Raw genomic sequence first — 24,937 nt, 5'->3', positions numbered from 1 at the left:
AGGGGCGCTCCCGCGCTCAGCGAGTGGGTGGGCGCGGCCGGGGCGGAGCCGGGGGCGGGGCCACGCGGCGCACGCGGTAGCATGGAGGGTGAGCGGGGGGCGTGGGGGGACAAGGGGGGGTTTGGGGGGGGACTGGGGGGGCGTGGGGGGACAAGGGGGGATATGGGGGACATGGGGGGCACATGAGGTCTGGGGGGGGGCTAGAGAGGACCTGGGGGGGGACTTGGGGGGCACATGGGGGACAGGAGGGGGCCGGGGGGTATGGGGGACATAGGGGGGATATGGGGGGACATAGGGGGGATATGGGGGGACAAGGGGGGATATGGGGGACATGGGGGGCACATGAGGTCTGGGGGGGGCTGGAGAGGACCTGGGGGGGGACTTGGGGGGCACACGGGGGACAGGAGGGGGCCGGGGGGTATGGGGGACATAGGGGGGATATGGGGGGACATAGGGGGGATATGGGGGGACTGGGGAGGCGTGGGGGGTCGTGATATGGAGGGGAGACTGGGGGGTGTGGGGGGATATGGGGGGGGACATGGGGTGATATGGGGGGGACGGGGCGTGGGGGGAGTGGGGGGCAGGGGGAACTGGGGGGAGCACGGGGGGCTGGGGGATATGGGGGGCACATGAGGTCTTGGGGGCACACGGGGGACAGGAGGGAGCTGGGGGTATGGGGGACATAGGGGGGCACATGGGGAGGCCACGGGGGCAGGAGGGGGTCGCAGCGTAGCCCCCCCGCCCCCGTCCGTGACCCGGCTGTCCCCAGGGCCGGTGCGGTTCCAGTGCCCCCCCGAGTTCGAGGCGGTGGCCCCCTCGCCCCCCCCGGGGCTGCGGGGGGCGGCCCTGGGGGGTCCCTCCACCGAGCTCTGGCTCATCCGCGCCCCCGCCGACTTCTGCCCCGAGAGGTCAGCGGGGGGGGGGGACACACAGTGACATCGGGGGGGGCAGTGACATCGAGGGGGGCACGGGGAAGGGGGGCAGTGCCATCGGGGGGGGGGGGCGGGTCACAGTGCCATTGGGGTGGGCATGGGGGGGGGGGGGAGGCAGGGCTGGTGACATCAGGGTGGGCTCAGGGAGGTGGCAGCGCCATGGAGGGGGGTGACAGGGCGGGTGGCAGTGCCACTGGGGGGGGAGGCGGCCATGTCCCCCCCTCACCGCCCCGTCCCCGCAGCCTGGAGGGCTGCACGGTGCCGCTGGACGGCTGCGGGCAGCTCCAGCCCCCCGGGGACGGTGACGGGCGGCTCTACGGGCTGCGGGGGGTCCCGGGGGGGGCCGGCAGCGCCCTCCTCCTGGCCCCCGACGCCCCCGCCGGCCCCCTGTCCTGCGCCCCCCCCCTCCACGGCTGCCTCACCATCACCGAGAGCTTCGGGCCCCCCCCCGGCGTCCCAGTGACCGTCCCCACGCCGGACCTGCCGCCGCCCAAGAGGAAGAAGAAGAAGAAGAAAACGATGAAGGAGGCGCCGGAGGCGCCCGAGGTGTCGATCCGGGGGAGAGCAGCGCCTGGTGACGGGGGGGAGTGCGGGCCAGGACCCCCCCCAGGCGTCGAGGTGGTCCCCGGGGAGCCGCAGGTGCCCAAGAGGAAGAAGAAGCACAAGCGGGAGCGGCCGGAGTGACCCCGGGCACAGTGGGGTGTCCCCATCGTCCCCCCCCCCGAGGCTGTGTCACCGATAAATACCATTTATTATAAAAAACGGAGATTTTGGGGGCGGCCGCTCATTTGGGGACCTTGAGGAAGGGCTCGTGTAGGACGTCGAAGAGGCGCTTGGCCTGGGGGGGGCGGGAAAGGAGAGCGTGAGGGGGGCTGGGGGGCGAGGGGCCGTGTCCCCCGTGTCCCCTCGTCCCCTTGTGTCCCCTCGCCGCTCACCTTCTGGGGCCCGACGCCGGGGCAGAGGGACAGGTCCTCCCTGGAGGCATCCACCACGGCCGCCAGCGACTGCGGGACGGACGGGAGGGTGAGGGGCTTGGGGGGTGGGTGAGGGGCTCGGGGGGTGGGTGAGGGGCTCGGGGGGTGGGTGAGGGGCTCAGGGCCCAGGTGAGGGGCTCGGGGACGCGTCCCCGTCCCCAGTGTGCCCCAGGGAGGGTGGCACGTCCCCGGGGGTGACTCACCCCGAAGGTGGTGAGGAGACTCAGCGCGTCCGTCTTGTTCACCGACTTGATGCTGGTCAGGCAATCGGTCATCTGGGGGTGACGGGGGGGGTCAGGGGACCCTGGGGGTCCCCAAGGTCCCCAAACCGGGGTGCGGGGAGGGGGCGTAGCTCACCCGGGAGAGGAAATCCTGCTCCACCCGCTCCTTCAGCAGGTCGGGTGGCTTCTGCTCGTAGGCCTTGTAGGTCTCCAGGTAGCGCCCGGCCTCCTCGGGGCTGGGGAGGGCACAGGGTGTTGGGGGGGCACCCACGGGTGACAGCGGGGTCCCCCACGGGTGAGGCAGGGACAGCGCCTACCTCCAGGCCACCAGGAGGGTGCAGTCGGCCAGGATGCAGACCTTCGCCAGCTCCTTCAGCGCCTGGTGCGGGTCCCTCTGCGGCGCGGCAGAGCCGAGGGGGACAGAGGGGACAGGGACCAGAGGTGATCAGGAGAGGGAGGGGACAGGGACAAAGAGGGACCAGGAGAGAGGTAAGATGGGGACAGAGGAGCCCAGAGAGCGAGGGGACAGGAACCAGAAGGGATGGAGGTGACCAGAAGAGCGAGGGGACGGGGACGGAGGGGACAGAGGGACGAGGGGAGCGAGGGACGGGGACGGAGGGGACAGGGGGACGAGGGGAGCGAGGGGACGGAGGGGACAGAGGGACGAGGGGAGCGAGGGACGGGGACGGAGGGGACAGAGGGACGAGGGGAGCGAGGGACGGGGACGGAGGGGACAGAGGGACGAGGGGAGCGAGGGACGGGGACGGAGGGGACAGAGGGACGAGGGGAGCGAGGGACAGGGACGGAGGGGACAGGGGGACGAGGGGAGCGAGGGACGGGGACGGAGGGGACAGAGGGACGAGGGGAGCGAGGGACGGGGACGGAGGGGACAGAGGGAGGAGGGGAGCGAGGGACGGGGACGGAGGGGACAGAGGGACGAGGAGAGCGAGGGACGGGGACGGAGGGGACAGAGGGACGAGGGGAGCGAGGGGACGGGGACGGAGGGACGAGGGGAGCGAGGGACGGGGACGGAGGGGACAGAGGGAGGAGGGGAGCGAGGGACGGGGACGGAGGGGACAGAGGGACGAGGAGAGCGAGGGGACGGGGACGGAGGGGACAGAGGGACGAGGAGAGCGAGGGGACGGGGACGGAGGGGACAGAGGGACGAGGGGAGCGAGGGACGGGGACGGAGGGGACAGAGGGACGAGGAGAGCGAGGGGACGGGGACGGAGGGGACAGAGGGACGAGGGGAGCGAGGGACGGGGACGGAGGGCACAGGGGGACGAGGAGAGCGAGGGATGGGGACGGAGGGGACAGAGGGACGAGGGGAGCGAGGGACGGGGACGGAGGGCACAGGGGGACGAGGAGAGCGAGGGATGGGGACGGAGGGGACAGAGGGACGAGGGGAGCGAGGGACGGGGACGGAGGGGACAGAGGGACGAGGGGAGCGAGGGACGGGGACGGAGGGGACAGGGGGACGAGGAGAGCGAGGGACGGGGACGGAGGGGACAGAGGGACGAGGGGAGCGAGGGACGGGGACGGAGGGGACGGGGGACGAGGGGAGCGAGGGACGGGGACGGAGGGACGAGGGGAGCGAGGGACGGGGACGGAGGGGACAGAGGGACGAGGAGAGCGAGGGACGGGGACGGAGGGGACAGAGGGAGGAGGGGAGCGAGGGACGGGGACGGAGGGGACAGAGGGACGAGGGGAGCGAGGGACGGGGACGGAGGGGACAGAGGGACGAGGGGAGCGAGGGACGGGGACGGAGGGGACAGAGGGACGAGGGGAGCGAGGGACGGGGACGGAGGGGACAGAGGGACGAGGGGAGCGAGGGACGGGGACGGAGGGGACAGAGGGACGAGGGGAGCGAGGGACGGGGACGGAGGGGACAGAGGGACGAGGGGAGCGAGGGACGGGGACGGAGGGGACAGAGGGACGAGGGGAGCGAGGGACGGGGACGGAGGGGACAGAGGGAGGAGGGGAGCGAGGGACGGGGACGGAGGGGACAGAGGGACGAGGGGAGCGAGGGACGGGGACGGAGGGGACAGAGGGACGAGGGGAGCGAGGGACGGGGACGGAGGGGACAGAGGGACGAGGGGAGCGAGGGACGGGGACGGAGGGGACAGAGGGACGAGGGGAGCGAGGGACGGGGACGGAGGGGACAGAGGGACGAGGGGAGCGAGGGGACGGGGACGGAGGGACGAGGGGAGCGAGGGACGGGGACGGAGGGGACAGAGGGACGAGGGGAGCGAGGGGACGGGGACGGAGGGGACAGAGGGACGAGGAGAGCGAGGGGACGGGGACGGAGGGGACAGAGGGACGAGGGGAGCGAGGGACGGGGACGGAGGGGACAGAGGGACGAGGAGAGCGAGGGGACGGGGACGGAGGGGACAGAGGGACGAGGGGAGCGAGGGACGGGGACGGAGGGCACAGGGGGACGAGGAGAGCGAGGGATGGGGACGGAGGGGACAGAGGGACGAGGGGAGCGAGGGACGGGGACGGAGGGGACAGGGGGACGAGGGGAGCGAGGGACGGGGACGGAGGGGACAGGGGGACGAGGGGAGCGAGGGACGGGGACGGAGGGGACAGAGGGACGAGGGGAGCGAGGGACGGGGACGGAGGGGACGGGGGACGAGGGGAGCGAGGGACGGGGACGGAGGGGACAGAGGGACGAGGAGAGCGAGGGACGGGGACGGAGGGGACAGAGGGACGAGGGGAGCGAGGGACGGGGACGGAGGGGACAGAGGGACGAGGGGAGCGAGGGACGGGGACGGAGGGGACGGGGGACGAGGGGAGCGAGGGACGGGGACGGAGGGGACAGAGGGACGAGGAGAGCGAGGGGACGGGGACGGAGGGGACAGAGGGACGAGGGGAGCGAGGGGACTGGGACGGAGGGGACAGAGGGACGAGGAGAGCGAGGGACGGGGACGGAGGGGACAGAGGGACGAGGGGAGCGAGGGACGGGGACGGAGGGGACAGAGGGACGAGGGGAGCGAGGGACGGGGACGGAGGGGACAGAGGGACGAGGAGAGCGAGGGACGGGGACGGAGGGGACAGAGGGAGGAGGGGAGCGAGGGACGGGGACGGAGGGGACAGAGGGACGAGGGGAGCGAGGGACGGGGACGGAGGGGACAGAGGGACGAGGGGAGCGAGGGACGGGGACGGAGGGGACAGAGGGACGAGGGGAGCGAGGGACGGGGACGGAGGGGACAGAGGGACGAGGGGAGCGAGGGACGGGGACGGAGGGGACAGAGGGACGAGGCAGCGAGGGACGGGGACGGAGGGGACAGAGGGACGAGGGGAGCGAGGGACGGGGACGGAGGGGACAGAGGGACGAGGGGAGCGAGGGACGGGGACGGAGGGGACAGAGGGAGGAGGGGAGCGAGGGACGGGGACGGAGGGGACAGAGGGAGGAGGGGAGCGAGGGACGGGGACGGAGGGGACAGAGGGAGGAGGGGAGCGAGGGACGGGGACGGAGGGGACAGAGGGAGGAGGGGAGCGAGGGACGGGGACGGAGGGGACAGAGGGAGGAGGGGAGCGAGGGACGGGGACGGAGGGGACAGAGGGAGGAGGGGAGCGAGGGACGGGGACGGAGGGGACAGAGGGAGGAGGGGAGCGAGGGACGGGGACGGAGGGGACAGAGGGAGGAGGGGAGCGAGGGACGGGGACGGAGGGGACAGAGGGACGAGGGGAGCGAGGGACGGGGACGGAGGGGACAGAGGGACGAGGGGAGCGAGGGACGGGGACGGAGGGGACAGAGGGACGAGGGGAGCGAGGGACGGGGACGGAGGGGACAGAGGGAGGAGGGGAGCGAGGGACGGGGACGGAGGGGACAGAGGGACGAGGGGAGCGAGGGACGGGGACGGAGGGGACAGAGGGACGAGGGGAGCGAGGGACGGGGACGGAGGGGACAGAGGGACGAGGGGAGCGAGGGACGGGGACGGAGGGGACAGAGGGACGAGGGGAGCGAGGGACGGGGACGGAGGGGACAGAGGGACGAGGGGAGCGAGGGACGGGGACGGAGGGGACAGAGGGACGAGGGGAGCGAGGGACGGGGACGGAGGGGACAGAGGGACGAGGGGAGCGAGGGACGGGGACGGAGGGGACAGAGGGACGAGGGGAGCGAGGGACGGGGACGGAGGGGACAGAGGGACGAGGGGAGCGAGGGACGGGGACGGAGGGGACAGAGGGACGAGGGGAGCGAGGGACGGGGACGGAGGGGACAGAGGGACGAGGGGAGCGAGGGACGGGGACGGAGGGGACAGAGGGACGAGGGGAGCGAGGGACGGGGACGGAGGGGACAGAGGGACGAGGGGAGCGAGGGACGGGGACGGAGGGGACAGAGGGACGAGGGGAGCGAGGGACGGGGACGGAGGGGACAGAGGGACGAGGGGAGCGAGGGACGGGGACGGAGGGGACAGAGGGACGAGGGGAGCGAGGGACGGGGACGGAGGGGACAGAGGGACGAGGGGAGCGAGGGACGGGGACGGAGGGGACAGAGGGACGAGGGGAGCGAGGGACGGGGACGGAGGGGACAGAGGGACGAGGGGAGCGAGGGACGGGGACGGAGGGGACAGAGGGACGAGGGGAGCGAGGGACGGGGACGGAGGGGACAGAGGGACGAGGGGAGCGAGGGACGGGGACGGAGGGGACAGAGGGACGAGGGGAGCGAGGGACGGGGACGGAGGGGACAGAGGGACGAGGCAGCGAGGGACGGGGACGGAGGGGACAGAGGGACGAGGCAGCGAGGGACGGGGACGGAGGGGACAGAGGGACGAGGGGAGCGAGGGACGGGGACGGAGGGGACAGAGGGACGAGGGGAGCGAGGGACGGGGACGGAGGGGACAGAGGGAGGAGGGGAGCGAGGGACGGGGACGGAGGGGACAGAGGGAGGAGGGGAGCGAGGGACGGGGACGGAGGGGACAGAGGGAGGAGGGGAGCGAGGGACGGGGACGGAGGGGACAGAGGGAGGAGGGGAGCGAGGGACGGGGACGGAGGGGACAGAGGGACGAGGGGAGCGAGGGACGGGGACGGAGGGGACAGAGGGACGAGGGGAGCGAGGGACGGGGACGGAGGGGACAGAGGGACGAGGGGAGCGAGGGACGGGGACGGAGGGGACAGAGGGACGAGGAGAGCGAGGGACGGGGACGGAGGGGACAGAGGGACGAGGGGAGCGAGGGACGGGGACGGAGGGGACAGAGGGAGGAGGGGAGCGAGGGACGGGGACGGAGGGGACAGAGGGAGGAGGGGAGCGAGGGACGGGGACGGAGGGGACAGAGGGAGGAGGGGAGCGAGGGACGGGGACGGAGGGGACAGAGGGACGAGGGGAGCGAGGGACGGGGACGGAGGGGACAGAGGGACGAGGGGAGCGAGGGACGGGGACGGAGGGGACAGAGGGACGAGGGGAGCGAGGGACGGGGACGGAGGGGACAGAGGGACGAGGGGAGCGAGGGACGGGGACGGAGGGGACAGAGGGACGAGGGGAGCGAGGGACGGGGACGGAGGGGACAGAGGGACGAGGGGAGCGAGGGACGGGGACGGAGGGGACAGAGGGACGAGGGGAGCGAGGGACGGGGACGGAGGGGACAGAGGGACGAGGGGAGCGAGGGACGGGGACGGAGGGGACAGAGGGACGAGGGGAGCGAGGGACGGGGACGGAGGGGACAGAGGGACGAGGGGAGCGAGGGACGGGGACGGAGGGGACAGAGGGACGAGGGGAGCGAGGGACGGGGACGGAGGGGACAGAGGGACGAGGGGAGCGAGGGACGGGGACGGAGGGGACAGAGGGACGAGGGGAGCGAGGGACGGGGACGGAGGGGACAGAGGGACGAGGGGAGCGAGGGACGGGGACGGAGGGGACAGAGGGACGAGGGGAGCGAGGGACGGGGACGGAGGGGACAGAGGGACGAGGGGAGCGAGGGACGGGGACGGAGGGGACAGAGGGACGAGGGGAGCGAGGGACGGGGACGGAGGGGACAGAGGGACGAGGGGAGCGAGGGACGGGGACGGAGGGGACAGAGGGACGAGGGGAGCGAGGGACGGGGACGGAGGGGACAGAGGGACGAGGGGAGCGAGGGACGGGGACGGAGGGGACAGAGGGACGAGGGGAGCGAGGGACGGGGACGGAGGGGACAGAGGGACGAGGCAGCGAGGGACGGGGACGGAGGGGACAGAGGGACGAGGCAGCGAGGGACGGGGACGGAGGGGACAGAGGGACGAGGGGAGCGAGGGACGGGGACGGAGGGGACAGAGGGACGAGGGGAGCGAGGGACGGGGACGGAGGGGACAGAGGGAGGAGGGGAGCGAGGGACGGGGACGGAGGGGACAGAGGGAGGAGGGGAGCGAGGGACGGGGACGGAGGGGACAGAGGGAGGAGGGGAGCGAGGGACGGGGACGGAGGGGACAGAGGGAGGAGGGGAGCGAGGGACGGGGACGGAGGGGACAGAGGGACGAGGGGAGCGAGGGACGGGGACGGAGGGGACAGAGGGACGAGGGGAGCGAGGGACGGGGACGGAGGGGACAGAGGGACGAGGGGAGCGAGGGACGGGGACGGAGGGGACAGAGGGACGAGGAGAGCGAGGGACGGGGACGGAGGGGACAGAGGGACGAGGGGAGCGAGGGACGGGGACGGAGGGGACAGAGGGACGAGGGGAGCGAGGGACGGGGACGGAGGGGACAGAGGGACGAGGGGAGCGAGGGACGGGGACGGAGGGGACAGAGGGACGAGGCAGCGAGGGACGGGGACGGAGGGGACAGAGGGACGAGGGGAGCGAGGGACGGGGACGGAGGGGACAGGGGTCGAGGGGAGCGAGGGACGGGGACGGAGGGGACAGAGGGAGGAGGAGAGCGAGGGACGGGGACGGAGGGGACAGAGGGACGAGGGGAGCGAGGGACGGGGACGGAGGGGACAGAGGGACGAGGGGAGCGAGGGACGGGGACGGAGGGGACAGGGGGACGAGGAGAGCGAGGGACGGGGACGGAGGGGACAGGGGGACGAGGAGAGCGAGGGACGGGGACGGAGGGGACAGAGGGACGAGGGGAGCGAGGGACGGGGACGGAGGGGACAGAGGGACGAGGGGAGCGAGGGACGGGGACGGAGGGGACAGAGGGACGAGGGGAGCGAGGGACGGGGACGGAGGGGACAGGGGGACGAGGAGAGCGAGGGACGGGGACGGAGGGGACAGAGGGACGAGGCAGCGAGGGACGGGGACGGAGGGGACAGAGGGACGAGGGGAGCGAGGGACGGGGACGGAGGGGACAGAGGGACGAGGGGATCGAGGGACGGGGACGGAGGGGACAGGGGGACGGAGGGGAGCGAGGGACGGGGACGGAGGGGACAGAGGGACGAGGGGAGCGAGGGACGGGGACGGAGGGGACAGAGGGACGAGGGGAGCGAGGGACGGGGACGGAGGGGACAGAGGGACGAGGGGAGCGAGGGTCGGGGACGGAGGGGACAGAGGGACGAGGGGAGCGAGGGACGGGGACAGGGAGCCTCTCACCACGTCGACCTGGAGCAGCAGCAGCTGCAGCCCGTAGCTCCTGCCCAGGTGCCGCAGGCGGTCGTGGATGTAGCCGGGGTTGAGGTGGTGGTACCGCAGGCTGGGGGGGGACAGCAGGGACCGGGTGACGCCGAGGGGACCCCCCGGAGCCCCGGGGACCCCCAAGAGCCCTGGCTCACCTCAGGAAGAGGGCGCAGGTGCTCTGGCCCAGCACGTAGTCAGGGACAATGTCACCGAACTCCCAGGGGACGTTGCGGACGTACTTCAGCACCGGGTTGCCCCGCTGTGGGGAGAGGGCGGTGGGTCAGGGCCCCCCGGGGTGGGGGCTCAGGAGGGTGGGGACGGTCCTCCAGTCCCCCTCCTTGTCCGAGGACACCAGGGAACAGGGCCCTTCCGTGGGGGGCTGTCCCCTCCCGTGTCCCAGGAGGTCAGAGCATGCGCTCCCGTGTCCCCAGACTCCAGGGGACTGTCCCCCCGAGCCCCACGACACCGGGGGACGGTCCCCCCTGTACCCCAAGACTCCGGGGGACGGTCCCCCCCCAGCCCCACGATACTAGGGGACAGTTCTCCTAAGCCCCACGATATCGGGGGACAGCCCCCCCCGAGCCCCCAGACTCCAGGGGACTGTCCCCCCGAGCCCCACGACACCGGGGGACGGTCCCCCCTGTACCCCAAGACTCCGGGGGACGGTCCCCCCTGTACCCCAAGACTCCGGGGGACGGTCCCCCCCAGCCCCACGATACTAGGGGACAGTTCTTCTAAGCCCCACGATATCGGGGGACAGCCCCCCCCGAGCCCCCAGACTCCAGGGGACAGTCCCCCTGAGCCCCACGACATCGGGGGATGGCTCCCCCGAGCCCCCAGACTCCCGCGGATGGTCCCCCCGAGCCCCCAGCCCCCGGCGGACGGCCCCGGGATGGCCCCCGGCCCCGCCGGCGCTGCCCCCCCTCACCTGCCGCGGGCTGACGATGATGCTGCTGCTCTTGGCGCCCGGCTTGAGCACGGGCAGGGCGGGCACGTCCCCGGGGCCGCCCCCCGCCGCTGCAGCCCCCCCCGGGGGGCCCCCGCCGGGCTCGGGGGCCGGGGGGAGCCGGGGGGGAGCCCCTGCCCCCACGCTGGCGGGTGCCGGGGCCGGTTCGGCGGCTCCGGGGACGGCCGACTGCCGCACCACGTACTCGGCGTAGGATTTGGGCCCCGGTGGCGGCGGGGGAGGCTCGGGGGGGGGCCCGGGGGGGGCCGCGGAGGGTTTGAAGAGCGACGGGACCTGGTGGGGAGGCGGGAGCGGCTCTGCGTGGGGCCTCCCACAGCTCCCCCGCCCCCCCCAGCCTCCCGTGGGCCCCCCCGGACCCACACGGGCTCCCCCCCTGGCTCCAGCGTCCCTCCCGGCCAACCCTGTCCCCTCCCCGGGTCACCCGTGGGCCCCCCCCGCCTCAGCCTCCCCCGGCCGCCGGTACCGCGGGGTCGGCGGGAGCCTCCTGCCGCAGCGTGAACCGCCTCCGCTTCCCCGCCGGGGCCGGGGCCGGGGCCGGGTCTCCGGCCGCCTCCATGGCCGGGGCGGGCGTCGCAGGCCCGGGCCCGCCCGGGAGCGGGGCCAGGGGTCAGGGGTCAGCGCGGGAGGCGCCGGGAGGGCTCCGGTGCCGCGGCGGGGGCGTGGCCACGGCGCGGCCGCTGCGCCCGCCGCCCTCCGCGCGGCGATTGGCCGCCGCCCTGTCAATCAAAAGGCACGGCTCCGCCTTCCCTGAGGGTGCTGGCGCATGCGCACTGCCGCGCTCCCCGTACGCCCGGCGCGGGGCCGCTCTGGTCGCTCCGGTCCTCCCGTCTCCATGGTGGTGGGCGGGGTTACGACGCTGGGGCCACGCCCCTCGGCGCGGGGCGCACGTGGGCCCGGTGCCGCGGGTGGGGGCGTGTGACAGCCCCGACCCCGCGTGTCCCCGCGGGCCCCCCCGCGCGTGTGCGTGTGGCAGCGGGGGACCCCGGGGACTCAGGGGCAGGACACGGGGGGGATCCCGGGGGTCACTGGGGCAGGACACAGGGGGACCCCGGGGGGCACCGGGGCAGGACATGGCGGGGACCCCGGGGGCCACTGGGGCAGGACACGGGGGGGATCCCGGGGGTCACTGGGGCAGGACACAGGGGGACCCCGGGGGCCACCGGGGCAGGACATGGGGGGGACCCCGGGGGCCACTGGGGCAGGACACGGGGGGACCCCGGGAGGCACCGGGGCAGGACATGGGGGGGACCCCGGGGGCCACTGGGGCAGGACACGGGGGGACACAGGGGGCCACCGGGGCAGGACACGGGGGGACACAGGGGCAGGACATGGGGGGGACCCCGGGGGCCACCGGGGCAGGACACGGGGGGGATCCCGGGGGTCACCGGGGCAGGACACAGGGGGACCCCGGGGGCCACCGGGGCAGGACACGGGGGGACACAGGGGCAGGACATGGGGGGGACCCTGGGGGCCACAGGGGCAGGACACAGGGGGACACAGGGGCAGGACATGGGGGGGACCCTGGGGGCCACAGGGGCAGGACATGGGGGGTACCTCGCAGACATGGAGGGACACCCCTGGGACCACCAGGGCAGGACACAGGGGGACCCCGGGGGCCACCGGGGCAGGACATGGGGGGACCCCGGGGGCCACCGGCATAGGACACGGGGGAACCCTGGGGGCCACAGGGGCAGGACACGGGGGGACACAGGGGCAGGACATGGGGGGGACCCTGGGGGCCACAGGGGCAGGACACGGGGGGACACAGGGGCAGGACATGGGGGGGACCCTGGGGGCCACAGGGGCAGGACACGGGGGGACACAGGGGCAGGACATGGGGGGTACCTCGCAGACATGGAGGGACACCCCTGGGACCACCAGGGCAGGACATGGGGGGGACCCCGGGGGCCACAGGGGCGGGACACGGGGGGGGACCCCACAGACATGGGGGGCACACCCCTGGGACCACCGGAGCGGGGCACGGGGGGGACTCCAGGGGCCACCACGGACACAGGGACAGGACAGGTCGGGGACACCCCAGCACCTTTATTCCCTCGCACCCAGCCCCTCCCCAAACACGGGGGGCTCCTGTCGGGGGGCACCGGGAGGCACCGGGGGGCCGCCCCCCCCCAGGGCGTCGCGCAGGCGAGGCCAGGCGCGGGGGTCGCGGGCGGCGCGGGCCAGCAGCCGGGCGTGCCGGCGCAGGGCGGCGATCTCCCGCTGGGTGCGCCGGTTCTGCCGCAGAAGGGCCCCGGTGCGCAGAGCTGCCGCCAGCAGCCCCCCCCGCCGCAAAAGCTCCGCCGTCGCCCCCAGCCGCCGGATTCGGCATCCCGGGCTCCCTACCGGGGCGACCGTCACGGTGGCATCGTGGCGGGCGGCGGCGGCATCGTGGCGGGGGGCGGCGGGGGGCGGGGGCTGGAGTAGGAGAAGCTGAGCCGGCTGCCAGGGCTCCAGGGGGGCTCCCAGGGGCTGCGGGGAAGAGGGGGGGTGAGAGAAGCCGGAGCTGGCACGGTGCCGGAGAAGTGCCAGAGCAGGCTGGTGCTGGAGCCACTCGGTGCTGAACCAGCCAGGCGCCAAACCAGCCCGGTGCCGGAGCCAGGAGCAGCCCAGTGCCGGAGCAGCCCGGTGCCGGAGGAGCCCGGTGCCGGAGGAGCCCGGTGCCGGAGCACCACAGTGCCGGAGCAGCCCGGTGCCGGTGTAGCCCGGTGCCGGAGCAGCCCGGTGCCGGTGTAGCCCGGTGCCGGAGCAGCCCGGTGCCGGAGCAGCCCGGTGCCGGTGTAGCCCGGTGCCGGAGCAGCCCGGTGCCGGAGCAGCCCAGTGCCGGAGCAGCCCGGTGCCGGAGCAGCCCGGTGCCAGATCTGGCAGCGCGGTGCCGTTACCTGCTGGAGGAGGAGGTTGTGGACGAGGTAGACGGGTGCCAGACGGGCGAAGGGGTGGCCGGGTGCCGGGACGGTGAGCGGGTGCTGCGGCAGGGCCGGTTGGGTGCCGGGGCCGGGCGGCTCCTCCGTGTCCGTCTGCTCCCGCCGGCTCAGATGCTCCGAGCTGGTGTCTGCCGGGGGTGGGAGTGAGCCCCCGCCGCGCCCTGAGCCAGCCCCGGGGACCCCCAGCCCAGGGGACAGGGACAGGGACCTCCAGGACAAGGGACAGCAACCCCCAGACTGGGGGACAGGGACAGGGACCCCCAGCCCAGGGGACAGGGACCCTCGGAACAGGGGAGAGGGACCCCCAACCCAGGGGATGGGGACCCCGGGACAGGGACCCCCAACCCAGGGGATGGGGACCCCTGGGACAGGGGACAGGGACCCCCAGCCCAGGGGACGGGGACCCCCAGACTGGGGGACAGGGACAGGGACCCCCAAGCCAGGGGACAGGGACCCTCGGAACAGGGGAGAGGGACCCTCGGAACAGGGGAGAGGGACCCCGGGACAGGGACCCCCAACCCAGGGGACGGGGACCCCCGGGACAGGGGACAGGGACCCCCAGCCCAGGGGACAGGGACCCCGGGACAGGGACCCCCAACCCAGGGGACGGGGACCCCAGGACAGGGACCCCCAACCCAGGGGATGGGGACCCCTGGGACAGGGGACAGGGACCCCCAGCCCAGGGGACGGGGACCCCCGGGACAGGGGACGGGGACAGGATGCGGCCCCTACCTGAGAAGCCGGAGTCTTTCTCGGACTCACTGGCCAGGGGGGGCTGTGCCCCCCACCCATCCCCCGTCTTCTTTGGGGGGGCCTCGGGGGGGGCCCGGGTGGGGGGGAGCTCGGTGGCCACTCCCGGCCCCTGCGACTCGACCGGCATCGGGGCGGCCCCTCCTGCGGGGGGACGTGGGGGGCCATGGGGACCCTGGCGGGGGGAGGGGTCCTGGGGGCACACGGTGACCGGGGGGGGGAGTTGGGGGGTGTTGGTGGCCCAGCGCCAGCAGCCGGGTGAGGGTGGCCAGGTGACAGCAGTGGCCGGGTGCCAGGCGCAGGTGGCCGGGTGACAGGGGCGGCGGAGGGTTGTGACGCAGTGGACCCCCCTGTCCCCCGGCTCCTGGCTCAGGGACCCCCCCAGGGTGGCACTGGGGGTGGCCAGGGGAGTCGGAGACCCCATCGTCCCCCGGTCCTGCATCCCCTGTGTCCCCCCAGTTGTCACAGCCATGATGGGGACACACCTGGTCACCCCGTGTGCCCCCCCGGCACCTCCTCTGGTGCCCATGGCCCCTCCTGTCCCCTGCACTCATAGTACCCCCGTCCCCCCATGCCCCCTGGTGTCCCCCCATGTCCCCGTAACCCCCCCATGTCCCCTGTACCCCCCAATGTCATTTGTCCCCCAAAGCCCACCATGTCCCCAACCCCCCCCAAATGTCCCCGTGCCCCTCCGTGTCCCCGTGTCCCCCCCATGTCCCCTGTCCTTCCATGTCCCCGTGTCCCCCAAAGCCCCCTAAATGTCCCTGTGTCCCCCCATGTCCCCCAAAGCCCCCCCATGTCCCCGTCCCCCCAAATGTCCCTGTGTCCCCCCATGTCCCCTGTCCCCCCAAATGTCCCTGTGTCCCCCCATGTCCCCCAAAGCCCCCCCATGTCCCCTGTCCCCCCAAATGTCCCTGTGTCCCCCCATGTCCCCTGTCCCCCCAAATGTCCCTGTGTCCCCCCGTGTCCCCCAAAGCCCCCCCATGTCCCCTGTCCCCCCAAATGTCCCTGTGTCCCCCCCTGTTCCCCAAAGCCCCCCGACGTCCCCTGTCACCCCGAATGTCCCCCTGTCCCCCCGCCACCCCGTACCTGCCTGGGTCCGGAGCCGGTGCCGGTACCGGGCGGGGCGGGTGGGGGCCGGGCCCGATCCGGCAATGGGGCGTGGGGGCCCACGAACAGCGGGACGGTGCCGGTGAGGGGGGAAGGCGGTAACGGGCAGGGGGCTCCGACACCGGGAGCTCCGGTACGGGCTGGGGGGCTCCGGTCCGGAATCGGCTCCGGCACCGGGGGCTCCGGTACGGGCTGGGGGGCTCCGGTCCGGAATCGGCTCCGGTACCGGGCAGGGGGCTCCGGTACCGGGGGCGGCACCGGACTCCGCTACCGGCGGGTCCCCGGGCGCGGGTGTCAGCGACAGCGGCGGCCCCACCAAGCGCTGTCCGGGCCCCGCCCCCGCGGCGGACGGACGGCACCGGCGGCCAATGGGCGCGGCCGCGGCTCGGTGACGTGGCTACCGGCGCCACGTGCGGCCGCGGGGCCGGTGCTCCGCCACGTGAGGGGGCGGGGCCGCCGCAGCACGTGGCCGCAGGGAGGTGCCGCCACCGGAGCCCCGTGACAGGCGGGGGCGGGGCGGACACGGGGGGTGCTCCCCCCCCCGGGACCGGGACCCCCCGGTACACACCCCCCCCACCCCGGTACCGGGACACACCCCCAGTCCCAGGATCCCCCAGCAGGACCGAGCCCCACCCCCCTCCGGTACGCACGGACAGGGATCCCCGGGACCGGGATCCCCCCATAAGCACCGGGAGGGACCCCTGGGACACCCCCCCGGGACCGGGACCCCCGCCATAAGCACCGGGAAGGACCCCCGGGATGGGACCCCCCCCATAAGCACCGGGAGGGACCCCCGGGATGGGACCCCCCCCATAAGCACCGGGAGGGACCCCCGGGATGGGACCCCCCCATAGGCACCGGGAGGGATCCCCGGGATGGGACCCCCCCATAAGCACCGGGAGGGACGCCCCCGGGACTGGGCCACCCCCGTAAGCACCGGGAGGGACCCCCGGGATGGGACCCCTGCCATAAGCACCGGGAGGGACGCCCCCGGGATTGGGCCACCCCCATAAGCACCGGGAGGGACCCCCAGAATCACCCCTGGGACAGGGACCCCCCCTCAAGCACCAGCAGCACCCCAAGGTCTGTCCCCGGTGGGAAAGGGGTGCTCCCCCATGAGGGGTGCCCCCCCCAATAGGGGGGTGCAGGGTGCCCCCCTTTGCCTACATCATCCCTGGGGGTCCTGCTTCAGCCTGGGGGGGGAATAGGCCCCAAAGGGGGACCCCTAAACCCTCTTCGGAGGGCTGGGGCACCTCCAAATTGGGGGGGGGTGCAGGCGAGGCGGGAGGGTCGGTTTTGGGGTTAAATCAGCTCTTTATGGAAGAGGCGAGGCCGCGAGAACTCCGTGACACTGTCCTACACACCGGCACAATGGGATGGAGCGCACAACGCTGACGGGACCAGGGGGGACGTGAAACACAGCGGGGGGGGGGCGCCGCTCCCCGGGGGGCCGCGCAGCCACCCCCCACCCCCCCAATCCCAAGGGAGATGGGGGGGGGGGGGGGGGGGGGGGAAAACCACCCGGCACGGCCGCTCCCCCCATCCGGTGCCCGGCGAGGACGCCGGGTTTGGTAAAAACCGAGCGAGGGGCGGTGGGTTAATCCTTCTTCTTGTCCTCTGGCGGTTTTTCCCCCCCTGGGGGGTTCGGGGGGACCCCGGCGGGCAGTGTTGTGGGGGGGCTGCCGGGCAAGGGGGGTCGGGGGGAGACCTGGTCCTCCCCGCTGACACCGAATTCGTTGACGCGCGTGAGGTCCACCCGGTAGATCCAGCGTTGGTAGAGGTAAATGAAGAAGACGACGTCTGGACGGGGGGGAGGAAGAGAGGGGTGAAGGTGGGGGGGGGGGCACAAGTGGGCCCCCCCCCCCAACCCTGGAGAGGTGGGGGGCAACGCGGCCATAAGCAGCAGAAGGGAGGGCACGGGGTGCGGCGTGGGGACCAGAAGGGACCCCCAGGGGGCCAGGATCACCCCCACAGGGACCAGAAGGGACCCCCAGGACCGCCCCCCCCCACCCCCGGGACCCCCCCCAGGCCGTACCGTCCCGCAGGCAGCCTATCCTGTACATCATGGGCATCTTGATGACGAAGGCGAAGAGGTCATCGATGAAGGTGTTGAGGGCTTTGTAGGTCAGCATCCGCCAGGGCAGGTGGGCGACCGACTTCAGCTTGTAGTTGATGAAGAGCTGGGGGGTCATGGTGATGAAGCCTGCGGGGGGGGGGGGCTCCTCGTTAGCGTAACGAAGCCCCGTCGGTACCGGTGAGATCCCCCCAGCCCCAGAAACAGGGGAGCCCAGGAAGGAGCCCCAGAAGAAAAATTGCACCTCGGGGCGCAACCCGCCCCCCTCTTCCTCGCGTCGGGGGGATTTTCGGCGTCTGCCGGCGGCGAGCGCGGCACTCACCGAAGGTCAGGAGGAAGCCGTAGAGCATGCTCAGCACCCACGAGTACCAGCCCTTGTGCTCCAGGTAGAGCAGGCTGTACACGGCGTAACAGCCCAGCAAGGGGAAGAGGATCCACGAGAGGTACCGGAAAGCCATCTGGGGAGGCAGCGACACCCAAAAAAAATCAGCCGGGAATGCGCCGGAGCCCCGGCCCGGTGCTTCCCCGGCTCCCAAGCCGGGCTCGGGAGGGCTGGGCAACGCCGCCTGCCCTGCCCCGGGTGAGTCCCAGGGGAATCGGGGAAGACGAAGCGCGGAGACGCGCGCCGAGGCGTTTGGCCCGGCCGGAGCCGGGCTCGGCAGCGCCGCGCTGTCGCCGGCACTCGCCCCCCCCCGACTCACGTCGTCGTACACCTTCGTGGAAGACTCGACGTAGGTCGATTTGTCTTTGAAGGTTACGCGGGGAAACACTCCTGCCACCTTGTTCTCGCGGTCCAGCTGCCGAAGGAGAGGGGAGAGGCGTCACCGAGCAGGACCGGGGGCACCGCCAGCCCCCCCCCGCGCCCGCGCCGCTGCCTACCCGGACGTCCATGACCTTTGTGATCTTCCAGAGGTCGATGAGGAGCCCGATGAAGACGCTGACTTGCACCACGAAGTTGGTTTCGTTATCCAAGATGTAAAGGAGGACGACGAGGGACTGGAAGACGCCGAAGAAGACGGAGCGGACGGAGAGCCCCTCCAGAGATTGCCGGCTGTTCCAGAACTGGATGTCTGTCGGGAAGGGGCCCAAGCCGTCACCCCGCCAGAGGGGAAGGGGGAACCCCCCCGCGCCGGAGAGCTACCGCGGCCCGCGGCCCGGCGGAGGGAGCGAGAGGAGCAGGCGGTGCGATCGCTGGAGCCGAGCAGACGCTGCGAGGCGCTGTCTGGCACCAGCGCAGGCGGCGGGGACCCAGAAAACCACAAGTTTCCGTCTTTCTGCCCTCAAGTCGGCCCTGCGGCACGGAGGACCGCGCCCGAGGAGCACCGGATGCCTCAACGCGTGCCACAGCGGCCGCAGCCGGCCCAGGACGCGGTCGGATTTGGCTACGGCTGCTGAAGACGTCACAGCCGGGGAGAGGAGGGCTCGCGGCAGCGCGTGGCGTTCAGCCGGCCGAGACCGCGCCGCAGCACGAGGACGTCTGCTCCGCCGCCGCCGCGGGGACAAGACGAGGTGGAGGCAGGAGCGGGGAGAGGGTTTTAGGCCACGCCACCGCGTCCTTCCCCTCTCCGCGGATCCCCGGGGTCCCGCCGCGGCGCTCACCGTTTTTGAAGGCCAAGAACTCGAAGATGCTGTGCACGATGGAGACGACGATGGTCAGCGCCAGCAGGTAGGGGTTCGTCTCCAGGAGAGCAACCTGGAACAGGCATCAGAAACCCCTCTGAGGCTCCGTCCCACCCTCCCGCTGCCCAACAGGGCGAACAGGGAGGATCCAGTCGGTCACAGGGCACCGGAGCACCGAGGAGGACGAGGGGTTTAATCCCTCTCGATCGTTACGGCCTCCAAGCTCCCTTCCCACTACGTAGCCAAGACGCAGGCAGGTGCCTGCGCACCCCTCCCTCTTCGCATGGCGAAGGTAATTAATAAGGAGCGATCACAAGAAAGAACGGGCATCGAACGCTCTTCCAGCGAAGGTAGGGAAAAAACACGGAACGCAGGAGGAGCTGCTATGAAAGAGAGGTCCCGATCTACGGGGGCGAGCAGGAGAACCGCAGCCGGGAGGAGGGAGGCCCGCAAGCGGCTCTCACCTTCACCGAGTCCTGCTCCTCGTCCGACTGCTCGTAGAGGTCCTCTCCCAGGAAATTCCAGGGGGATTTGGTGCTCTGGGCGGCGTAGAGCTGCCAGCGCCACAGGGAGAGCGGGCAGAAGGAGAGGCGGAAGGGCAGGCGCTGCAGGGTCTCGTTGATGGGGAAATAGTCCTTCTGCAGGTTCCAGTAGTCGTTGAAGTAGAGGATGGGGTAGTAGTCGCCGCTGATGGCGTCAAACTTCACATCTGGAGCCGGGGGAAAGAGCAGAAGGAGGGCTGAGCAGGCGACAGGGAGCCGCGAGAGCCGTGGTCACCGTCATCCCCCTCGGCAAACACCGAGAGGCTGCCGAACCCCGGCCCGGCCCCGAACAAGCTCCCGGAGAGGCGGGGGTCCCGCTGACAACGGAGAACCAAGCCCCCGTTCCCCACAGAAGCCCCTCCGAGGAGAGGGGACAGCAGGGCCAGCCCCGGAAAGCCGCCCCCGGAGCAGGGGAGCCCCCGGCACACCCCGGCCCTTACACTGGTCCAGGGGGGGTGGCACGCTGCCCTTCACCCAGGGCGTGTGGTCGTCCACCATGTTGATGGTCAAGTTGGGGTGCCAGTGCGAGATGACCTCCACGGGACCGTAGTCTTCCGCCCTCTGCAACGAGAAGACCACCGCCTCCGTCACCGGCACGGCGGCTGGCGTCCCTCCATCCCGCCCACCGCCATCCCCCCCTTAATCAAGGCAGCAGAGGCGAAGGGGTAGAGAATATTCCAGAAATACTACAAGGAAATCATCGTCCTCGTCCCCCTCTGCGGAGCGGGAGGGACGAGCCCCAGGCAGGAGGGGGAATCCTCTGCGGCACTTCCCGACAGCTTTGCAACCGGAGGAAGGTGCGTGAATATTTAGGAGTTTGGCCAATTCGGGGGAAAAACCAAAAAAAAAAAACCAAACACAAAAGGAAGAGCCGGTTACCTTGATCATTTCGGGGTCTGCCTCCGTCTCACCCGTCAGGAGGTTCTTGGTTTTCTGGAACCGCCGGCGCTTGTATTTGTTGATCACTGGAAGGAAAAAGGAGAGGTGAGCGTTTCCAGCTCTGCAGAAGGTAGGGAAGGAAACCTAAGGAGGTTACGGCCTGCCAGGAGGGGAGCGGGGCATTTTACGACAGGCGCGAGCTGACCGGAGAAGCCCGTTTCCCCTCACGTCACCCCCCAGAACTAATTAATCCGGACTGTCTCACAGATCTTCCAGTTATCAAAGGGAAAGGCTGTAGTTTAGGGACAACGAACCAGATTAACAGCCAAACCTTTGGGATAATCGCATCGCTGTTGGAGGAAAACACCTGAGATGAAGTGTCCGGATCTTCCTGTCCTGCAGGAAGACCTGAACATGGCAATTCCTTCCTCTTCTCAACGCTGACGTGGTTCCGCACCCCCCTCGTACAACTAGGGACCCCCCTCCCGCATAATGTGGGTGGAAACCAAGAGCTCGCAGAGATTTAAAGAGGTTTTTCCTCCGAAGGTTCACAGAAGACGTCCAGGAAAACGTCCAGGTCGGGGAGCAGCCAAGCCAGCGCGCTGGAGGCTGCGGGGAGTCAGATATTTGCCCCTAATCTTCCCCTTCAGCACCTGCCTCCGCCGAGCCAAAGCCAGAGCTCAGCCCCACTCCTTCGGGCTCCCATTTTGACACGGGAACTGGGGTGCCCCTTTCCCCAGCACCACCCCGGGGCCGCCGCGCGCTGCCCTCCTGCCCCGGGCCGTACTTCGTGACGTGTGGACCGTGGCGAGGCGCCTGTACAGGTTCTTCTGCCTGGGGTCGGGATGGAAGCCGCTCTTCGTGAAGTACACGTGGATGTAGATGGAGCCGTTCTGCTGGACGCTCTGAAATCACACCCCGACAGGGCGGTTAGAAGCCGGATGCGGTCGGAGCACGGCTGTCATCTCCCAGCCGCTGCCACCGCCTCGGCGCCCACGTCCGTACGGCGCCTGGCACCGACGCCAACCATCCTCCCGCAGGATGGCTTTGAGCACGATCCTGGCGATCGCCGCCGCCAGCTCCTCGACGATCCCCCACCTGGCCTCAAACCTCCCAGAAAGAGTAGCGGGTGCACCCACCTGCGAAATGTCGACTTCCCCATAGTGTTCGTAGCACCCGTCGGCGTTCTCCCCGCTGGTCCAGTCCCCGTAGACAAGATCCCGCTTCTGCCAGAACAGCGCCGAGCTGACGTTGAAGTCCGTAAAGTGCTCGTGCTCCGAGATATAAACGTAGAGGTCCTGCGGAGAGAGGGGGACGTCAGCTGCCGGTGGAAGACTCAGCCCGACGGCAAGATATCGGTGCCCGAACCGCTCCCGCTCCGCCGTACGGCGCCACAGCATCCCCTCCCAAACCGGCCCGGTGCTCCGGTGAGCCCGAGGAATAACGCTTGGCCGACGCCGCAGCGCCAGGACACCGCAGCCACGGGCAGAGCTATAATTTAGCTGCGCTAGATTTAAGATCTAGCTCAGAGCTAGAGCAGCAGGTCCAGCCACGGAGCCACCGCACGGTCACCGCGATGCCGGTCACCCAGGACGGGATGGCGCAGCTTCTGCCGGCGTTACCATTAAAGTGTCCTTGGGGAAAAGGTTTCGGCTCGGGGCTCGCGGCGTCCCGCCCGCGCTGCTCTGCTCCTGCGGCGCCGGCCCGCGGCGGAACCAGCTGCTGATGGCCCAGATGATGAAGATCCTGTGGGAGGAAGGGGGAGAAGCTGCTTAGGTGTTTTACCCACCCTCCCGAGCCAAATCGGCCGCGGCCTCCTACAAAAACCCACCCCGTTCCCTGGGGCGGGGATTGGGGAAATCGTTAGTGCCGGATGGACAAGTCTGCGTTTCAAAACTCGCCTTCCGTCATGGCAAGCATTCGCCCTCGGGCGAGAGGCACCGGCCAGAGCAAACTGGTTCTGGGCCAGTTCAGACCCAGCGCCAGGCAGAGCGGGAGCACGCCAAAAGCGAGCAAAGGCGCCGGGAGCTCGCCTCAAGGACACACTGAGAAAGTCACGCTCCCGGCGGAGGCTGCTAACGGGCGTGCAAGGCGTCCCTGGCACAGGACGGGGATGCCGGGGCGTCCCCGGATCCTGGCGGACACCCCAAGTCACGCACGCAGGGTGCTCAGCCCGCCGCGGGCGAATCGATGACGAACCAAGGGGACGCCGAAGCCACAGGATAAAACTGGCTCCCGCGCACGCGTGGCAGAAACAACGGGGTCACCTAACGAGCGAGGGGCAGACCCCAACGCGCTCCCGGCCACGCAGAGACCTTCCAGCGGAGCCCAGAGCAGCCCCCGGCTCGCTCGCCACCTCCAAACCCGCAGCCACGACGGTTCCCACCCTCGGCGCAGAGCTGCAATCGCTCTCCAAGGCGCCCCGGGCTGCTCCCAGCGCAGAGACCGGGACGGGTCCCTTCCGCACGCTCTCCGCAGCGCTCTGCGAGCCAAGCCAGGTAGCAGCGTTTGAGTGTATTGAAAGAAATCGAGCCTTTTTCCCCCATTTTGGAAGGTTTTCGGCAGCGCGTCCCAAGGTGCAAGGGTTTCCAGCTCTGTTTTACTTTGCACGTAAAGCGCGAGGAGCCTTTCATACGTGCCCCAGGTGCCGCTAAATCAGAATTCCCCCTCCTGCCCTGCGCGCGGCGCGACCGGATGACAAGCTTGGGAATGGCGGGCAACACCAGCGACCGAACAACGGCTCCCGGGACCAAGCGACGGCCACGGCTGCGCTTCCGTGCCACAGGCAGAAAACTCCAGAGACTCCGAGATCCGTCAGGATTTAGTTCAGCATAAGTCTTCGTTAGGCCGAGCCGCAGCGTTTTTTGGAAAGCTCGAGAGCCCAAACAAGTCTCCCTGCGCGCTCCTGGCCGCGCCGTCGAAAAGGAGGGAGCGCACAGGGCTCGGCGCAGAACCCGCGCTGCCGGCTCTTCTGCAGCCCCATCAGCGGTCGTAAACCCGCGGCCCAGGACATCGCCGTTTGCTCAGGAAAGACTCGAGAGGACGTTTCTCCTTCGGAAGGTTTCGGGAACCAGACCATCGCGCTTTGCCCGTGGCACGTGAACGTCACCCACTCGGGGTCAGGCGACAGGGCTGCCGGGCACCCGCGGGTGAGAGTTTTCCCTCGCGCCTCCTCCGCCAGCCAGCCACGACGGGTGGAGCATTTCCGAGCACTTCCGAAGGCACCGTTGGCGATGAGACGATGGAGTGCTCTTCCCCCCGGCTTCGCCGGCCAGGACACCGGATCTGCCGGGGAGACGGCGCTTTGGAAAGGAACAAAGCTCCTCGGGGGGAAAGGAAGGAGACGGATGGAGAAGAAGCGGAGCGGGAAGGCAGCTCGTGGATGCGAGGAGAAGCGACGGCCTCCGGGAAGGGATTCACAACCCGTTTGGCAGCACCGGTCCGAGAGTCGAGACCTGCCGGCTCCGGCATCGGCCTCCTCACTGCAACGCAGGCGAGGTCGAGAACAGCGCATCCAAACACACAACGCCGGCTCCAGGGGTGCCAGCAGAAACGCCCCAGCCTTCTCCTTCCCCACGGGAGAGGGATCCCCTCCTCGTGGAAGCTGGAGCGACCCGGAGCAGGGGCTCGGCACCGCGCTGGGAGTCGTCCGTGCCGCGGCGTGGACTTTGGATCCCCCGCGGCGAGGCGCGGGCAGCGCCGGCGGCTCCTCGGAGGAGCCCAGGAAGCGTCGGCTGCCCCTGCCCGGTCCCCAGACCCCGGGCTTCAGGGGGAAAACCGGGAAGGAGCTCAAGGGCCCGGAGCTCTGGAAAAGCCCCGTGCCGGGGCTGGGGGGGGGACCAGCCCCACGAGGGGCAGCCCCACGGGCTTCCCTCCTCCCGGCAGGACCCCCAAGACGCGGGGACGGGCAGCAGCGCCCCAGGAACTCCGCCGTCCCCTCGGGGGGCGGGGAACGAGCCCGGGACCCCGCCGCGCCCCCGGTTTTGGGGCGACGGCGGGGGAGGGAGGACGGCGGGCCGGTGGCGCCGGGCGGGGCTCACCTGAAGAGGACGCCTTTGATGACCTGCCAGGCGTTGGGCGCCGGCTGCTGCCGCTGCGTCTCGGCCGCCGCCGCCTCGCCGCCACCGGCGCTCCCGTTGCTGGTCACCTGCGGGGAGGAGGGGAGCGCACGGTGCCGCCAGCCGAGCGGGACCCCCCGGTCCCGGCCTCCCCAGCCCCGGTCGCGGCCCGCCCGTACCTGCCCCGGGCCCGGCGCGGGCCCCGCTGCCGCCGCCGCCGCCGCCGCCACCTCCGTCCCCGGCGCCGCCATCTTCCTGCGCCGCCGCTCCCGCCGCTCTCGCGAGACCGGCGGCGGCGGGCACGTGACGGCGAGGGGCGGGGCCGGGGTGGGCGGAGCCGGGGAAACCACCACCCAGTTCCCAGCC

The 24,937-nt window shown here is 71.7% G+C and overlaps 4 protein-coding genes across 4 annotated transcripts; 1 reads left to right on the top strand and 3 right to left on the bottom strand.

Annotated features, from left to right (window-relative positions):
- The first annotated feature begins 63 nt into the window (after positions 1-63).
- On the top strand, positions 64-1,698 carry POLR1G (RNA polymerase I subunit G). Its single transcript, XM_075134335.1, has 3 exons — positions 64-88; positions 770-908; positions 1,175-1,698. Exons 1-3 carry the CDS (start codon positions 82-84, stop codon positions 1,614-1,616), a joined length of 588 nt encoding a protein of 195 aa, XP_074990436.1. The 5' UTR covers positions 64-81; the 3' UTR covers positions 1,617-1,698.
- On the bottom strand, positions 1,665-11,276 carry ERCC1 (ERCC excision repair 1, endonuclease non-catalytic subunit). Its single transcript, XM_075134334.1, has 9 exons — positions 11,081-11,276; positions 10,579-10,890; positions 9,806-9,909; positions 9,627-9,726; positions 2,445-2,521; positions 2,264-2,363; positions 2,110-2,181; positions 1,868-1,936; positions 1,665-1,770 (listed from the first exon to the last, which is right to left on the bottom strand). The coding sequence occupies exons 1-9, from the start codon at positions 11,171-11,173 to the stop codon at positions 1,717-1,719; spliced, it is 981 nt and encodes a 326-aa protein (XP_074990435.1). The 5' UTR covers positions 11,174-11,276; the 3' UTR covers positions 1,665-1,716.
- Positions 11,277-12,643: 1,367 nt separating this feature from the next.
- On the bottom strand, positions 12,644-15,877 carry LOC142074101 (uncharacterized). Its single transcript, XM_075134549.1, has 4 exons — positions 15,382-15,877; positions 14,271-14,432; positions 13,497-13,666; positions 12,644-13,086 (listed from the first exon to the last, which is right to left on the bottom strand). Exons 2-4 carry the CDS (start codon positions 14,416-14,418, stop codon positions 12,664-12,666), a joined length of 741 nt encoding a protein of 246 aa, XP_074990650.1. The 5' UTR covers positions 14,419-14,432; positions 15,382-15,877; the 3' UTR covers positions 12,644-12,663.
- An 815-nt stretch (positions 15,878-16,692) lies between these two features.
- CLPTM1 (CLPTM1 regulator of GABA type A receptor forward trafficking) lies at positions 16,693-24,850 on the bottom strand. Its single transcript, XM_075134411.1, has 14 exons — positions 24,751-24,850; positions 24,554-24,660; positions 22,136-22,259; positions 21,653-21,811; positions 21,301-21,418; positions 20,514-20,599; positions 20,075-20,195; positions 19,557-19,801; positions 19,072-19,165; positions 18,352-18,542; positions 18,174-18,269; positions 17,795-17,930; positions 17,434-17,601; positions 16,693-17,198 (listed from the first exon to the last, which is right to left on the bottom strand). Exons 1-14 carry the CDS (start codon positions 24,820-24,822, stop codon positions 16,996-16,998), a joined length of 1,920 nt encoding a protein of 639 aa, XP_074990512.1. The 5' UTR covers positions 24,823-24,850; the 3' UTR covers positions 16,693-16,995.
- Positions 24,851-24,937: the final 87 nt, after the last annotated feature.

This window comes from Calonectris borealis, chromosome 32 (assembly GCF_964195595.1).
Source record: "Calonectris borealis chromosome 32, bCalBor7.hap1.2, whole genome shotgun sequence".
Classification (NCBI taxonomy): Eukaryota; Metazoa; Chordata; class Aves; order Procellariiformes; family Procellariidae; genus Calonectris; species Calonectris borealis.
The sequence above is the reverse complement of the archived record's forward strand: the minus strand, read 5'-3'. Positions and strand labels throughout refer to the sequence as shown.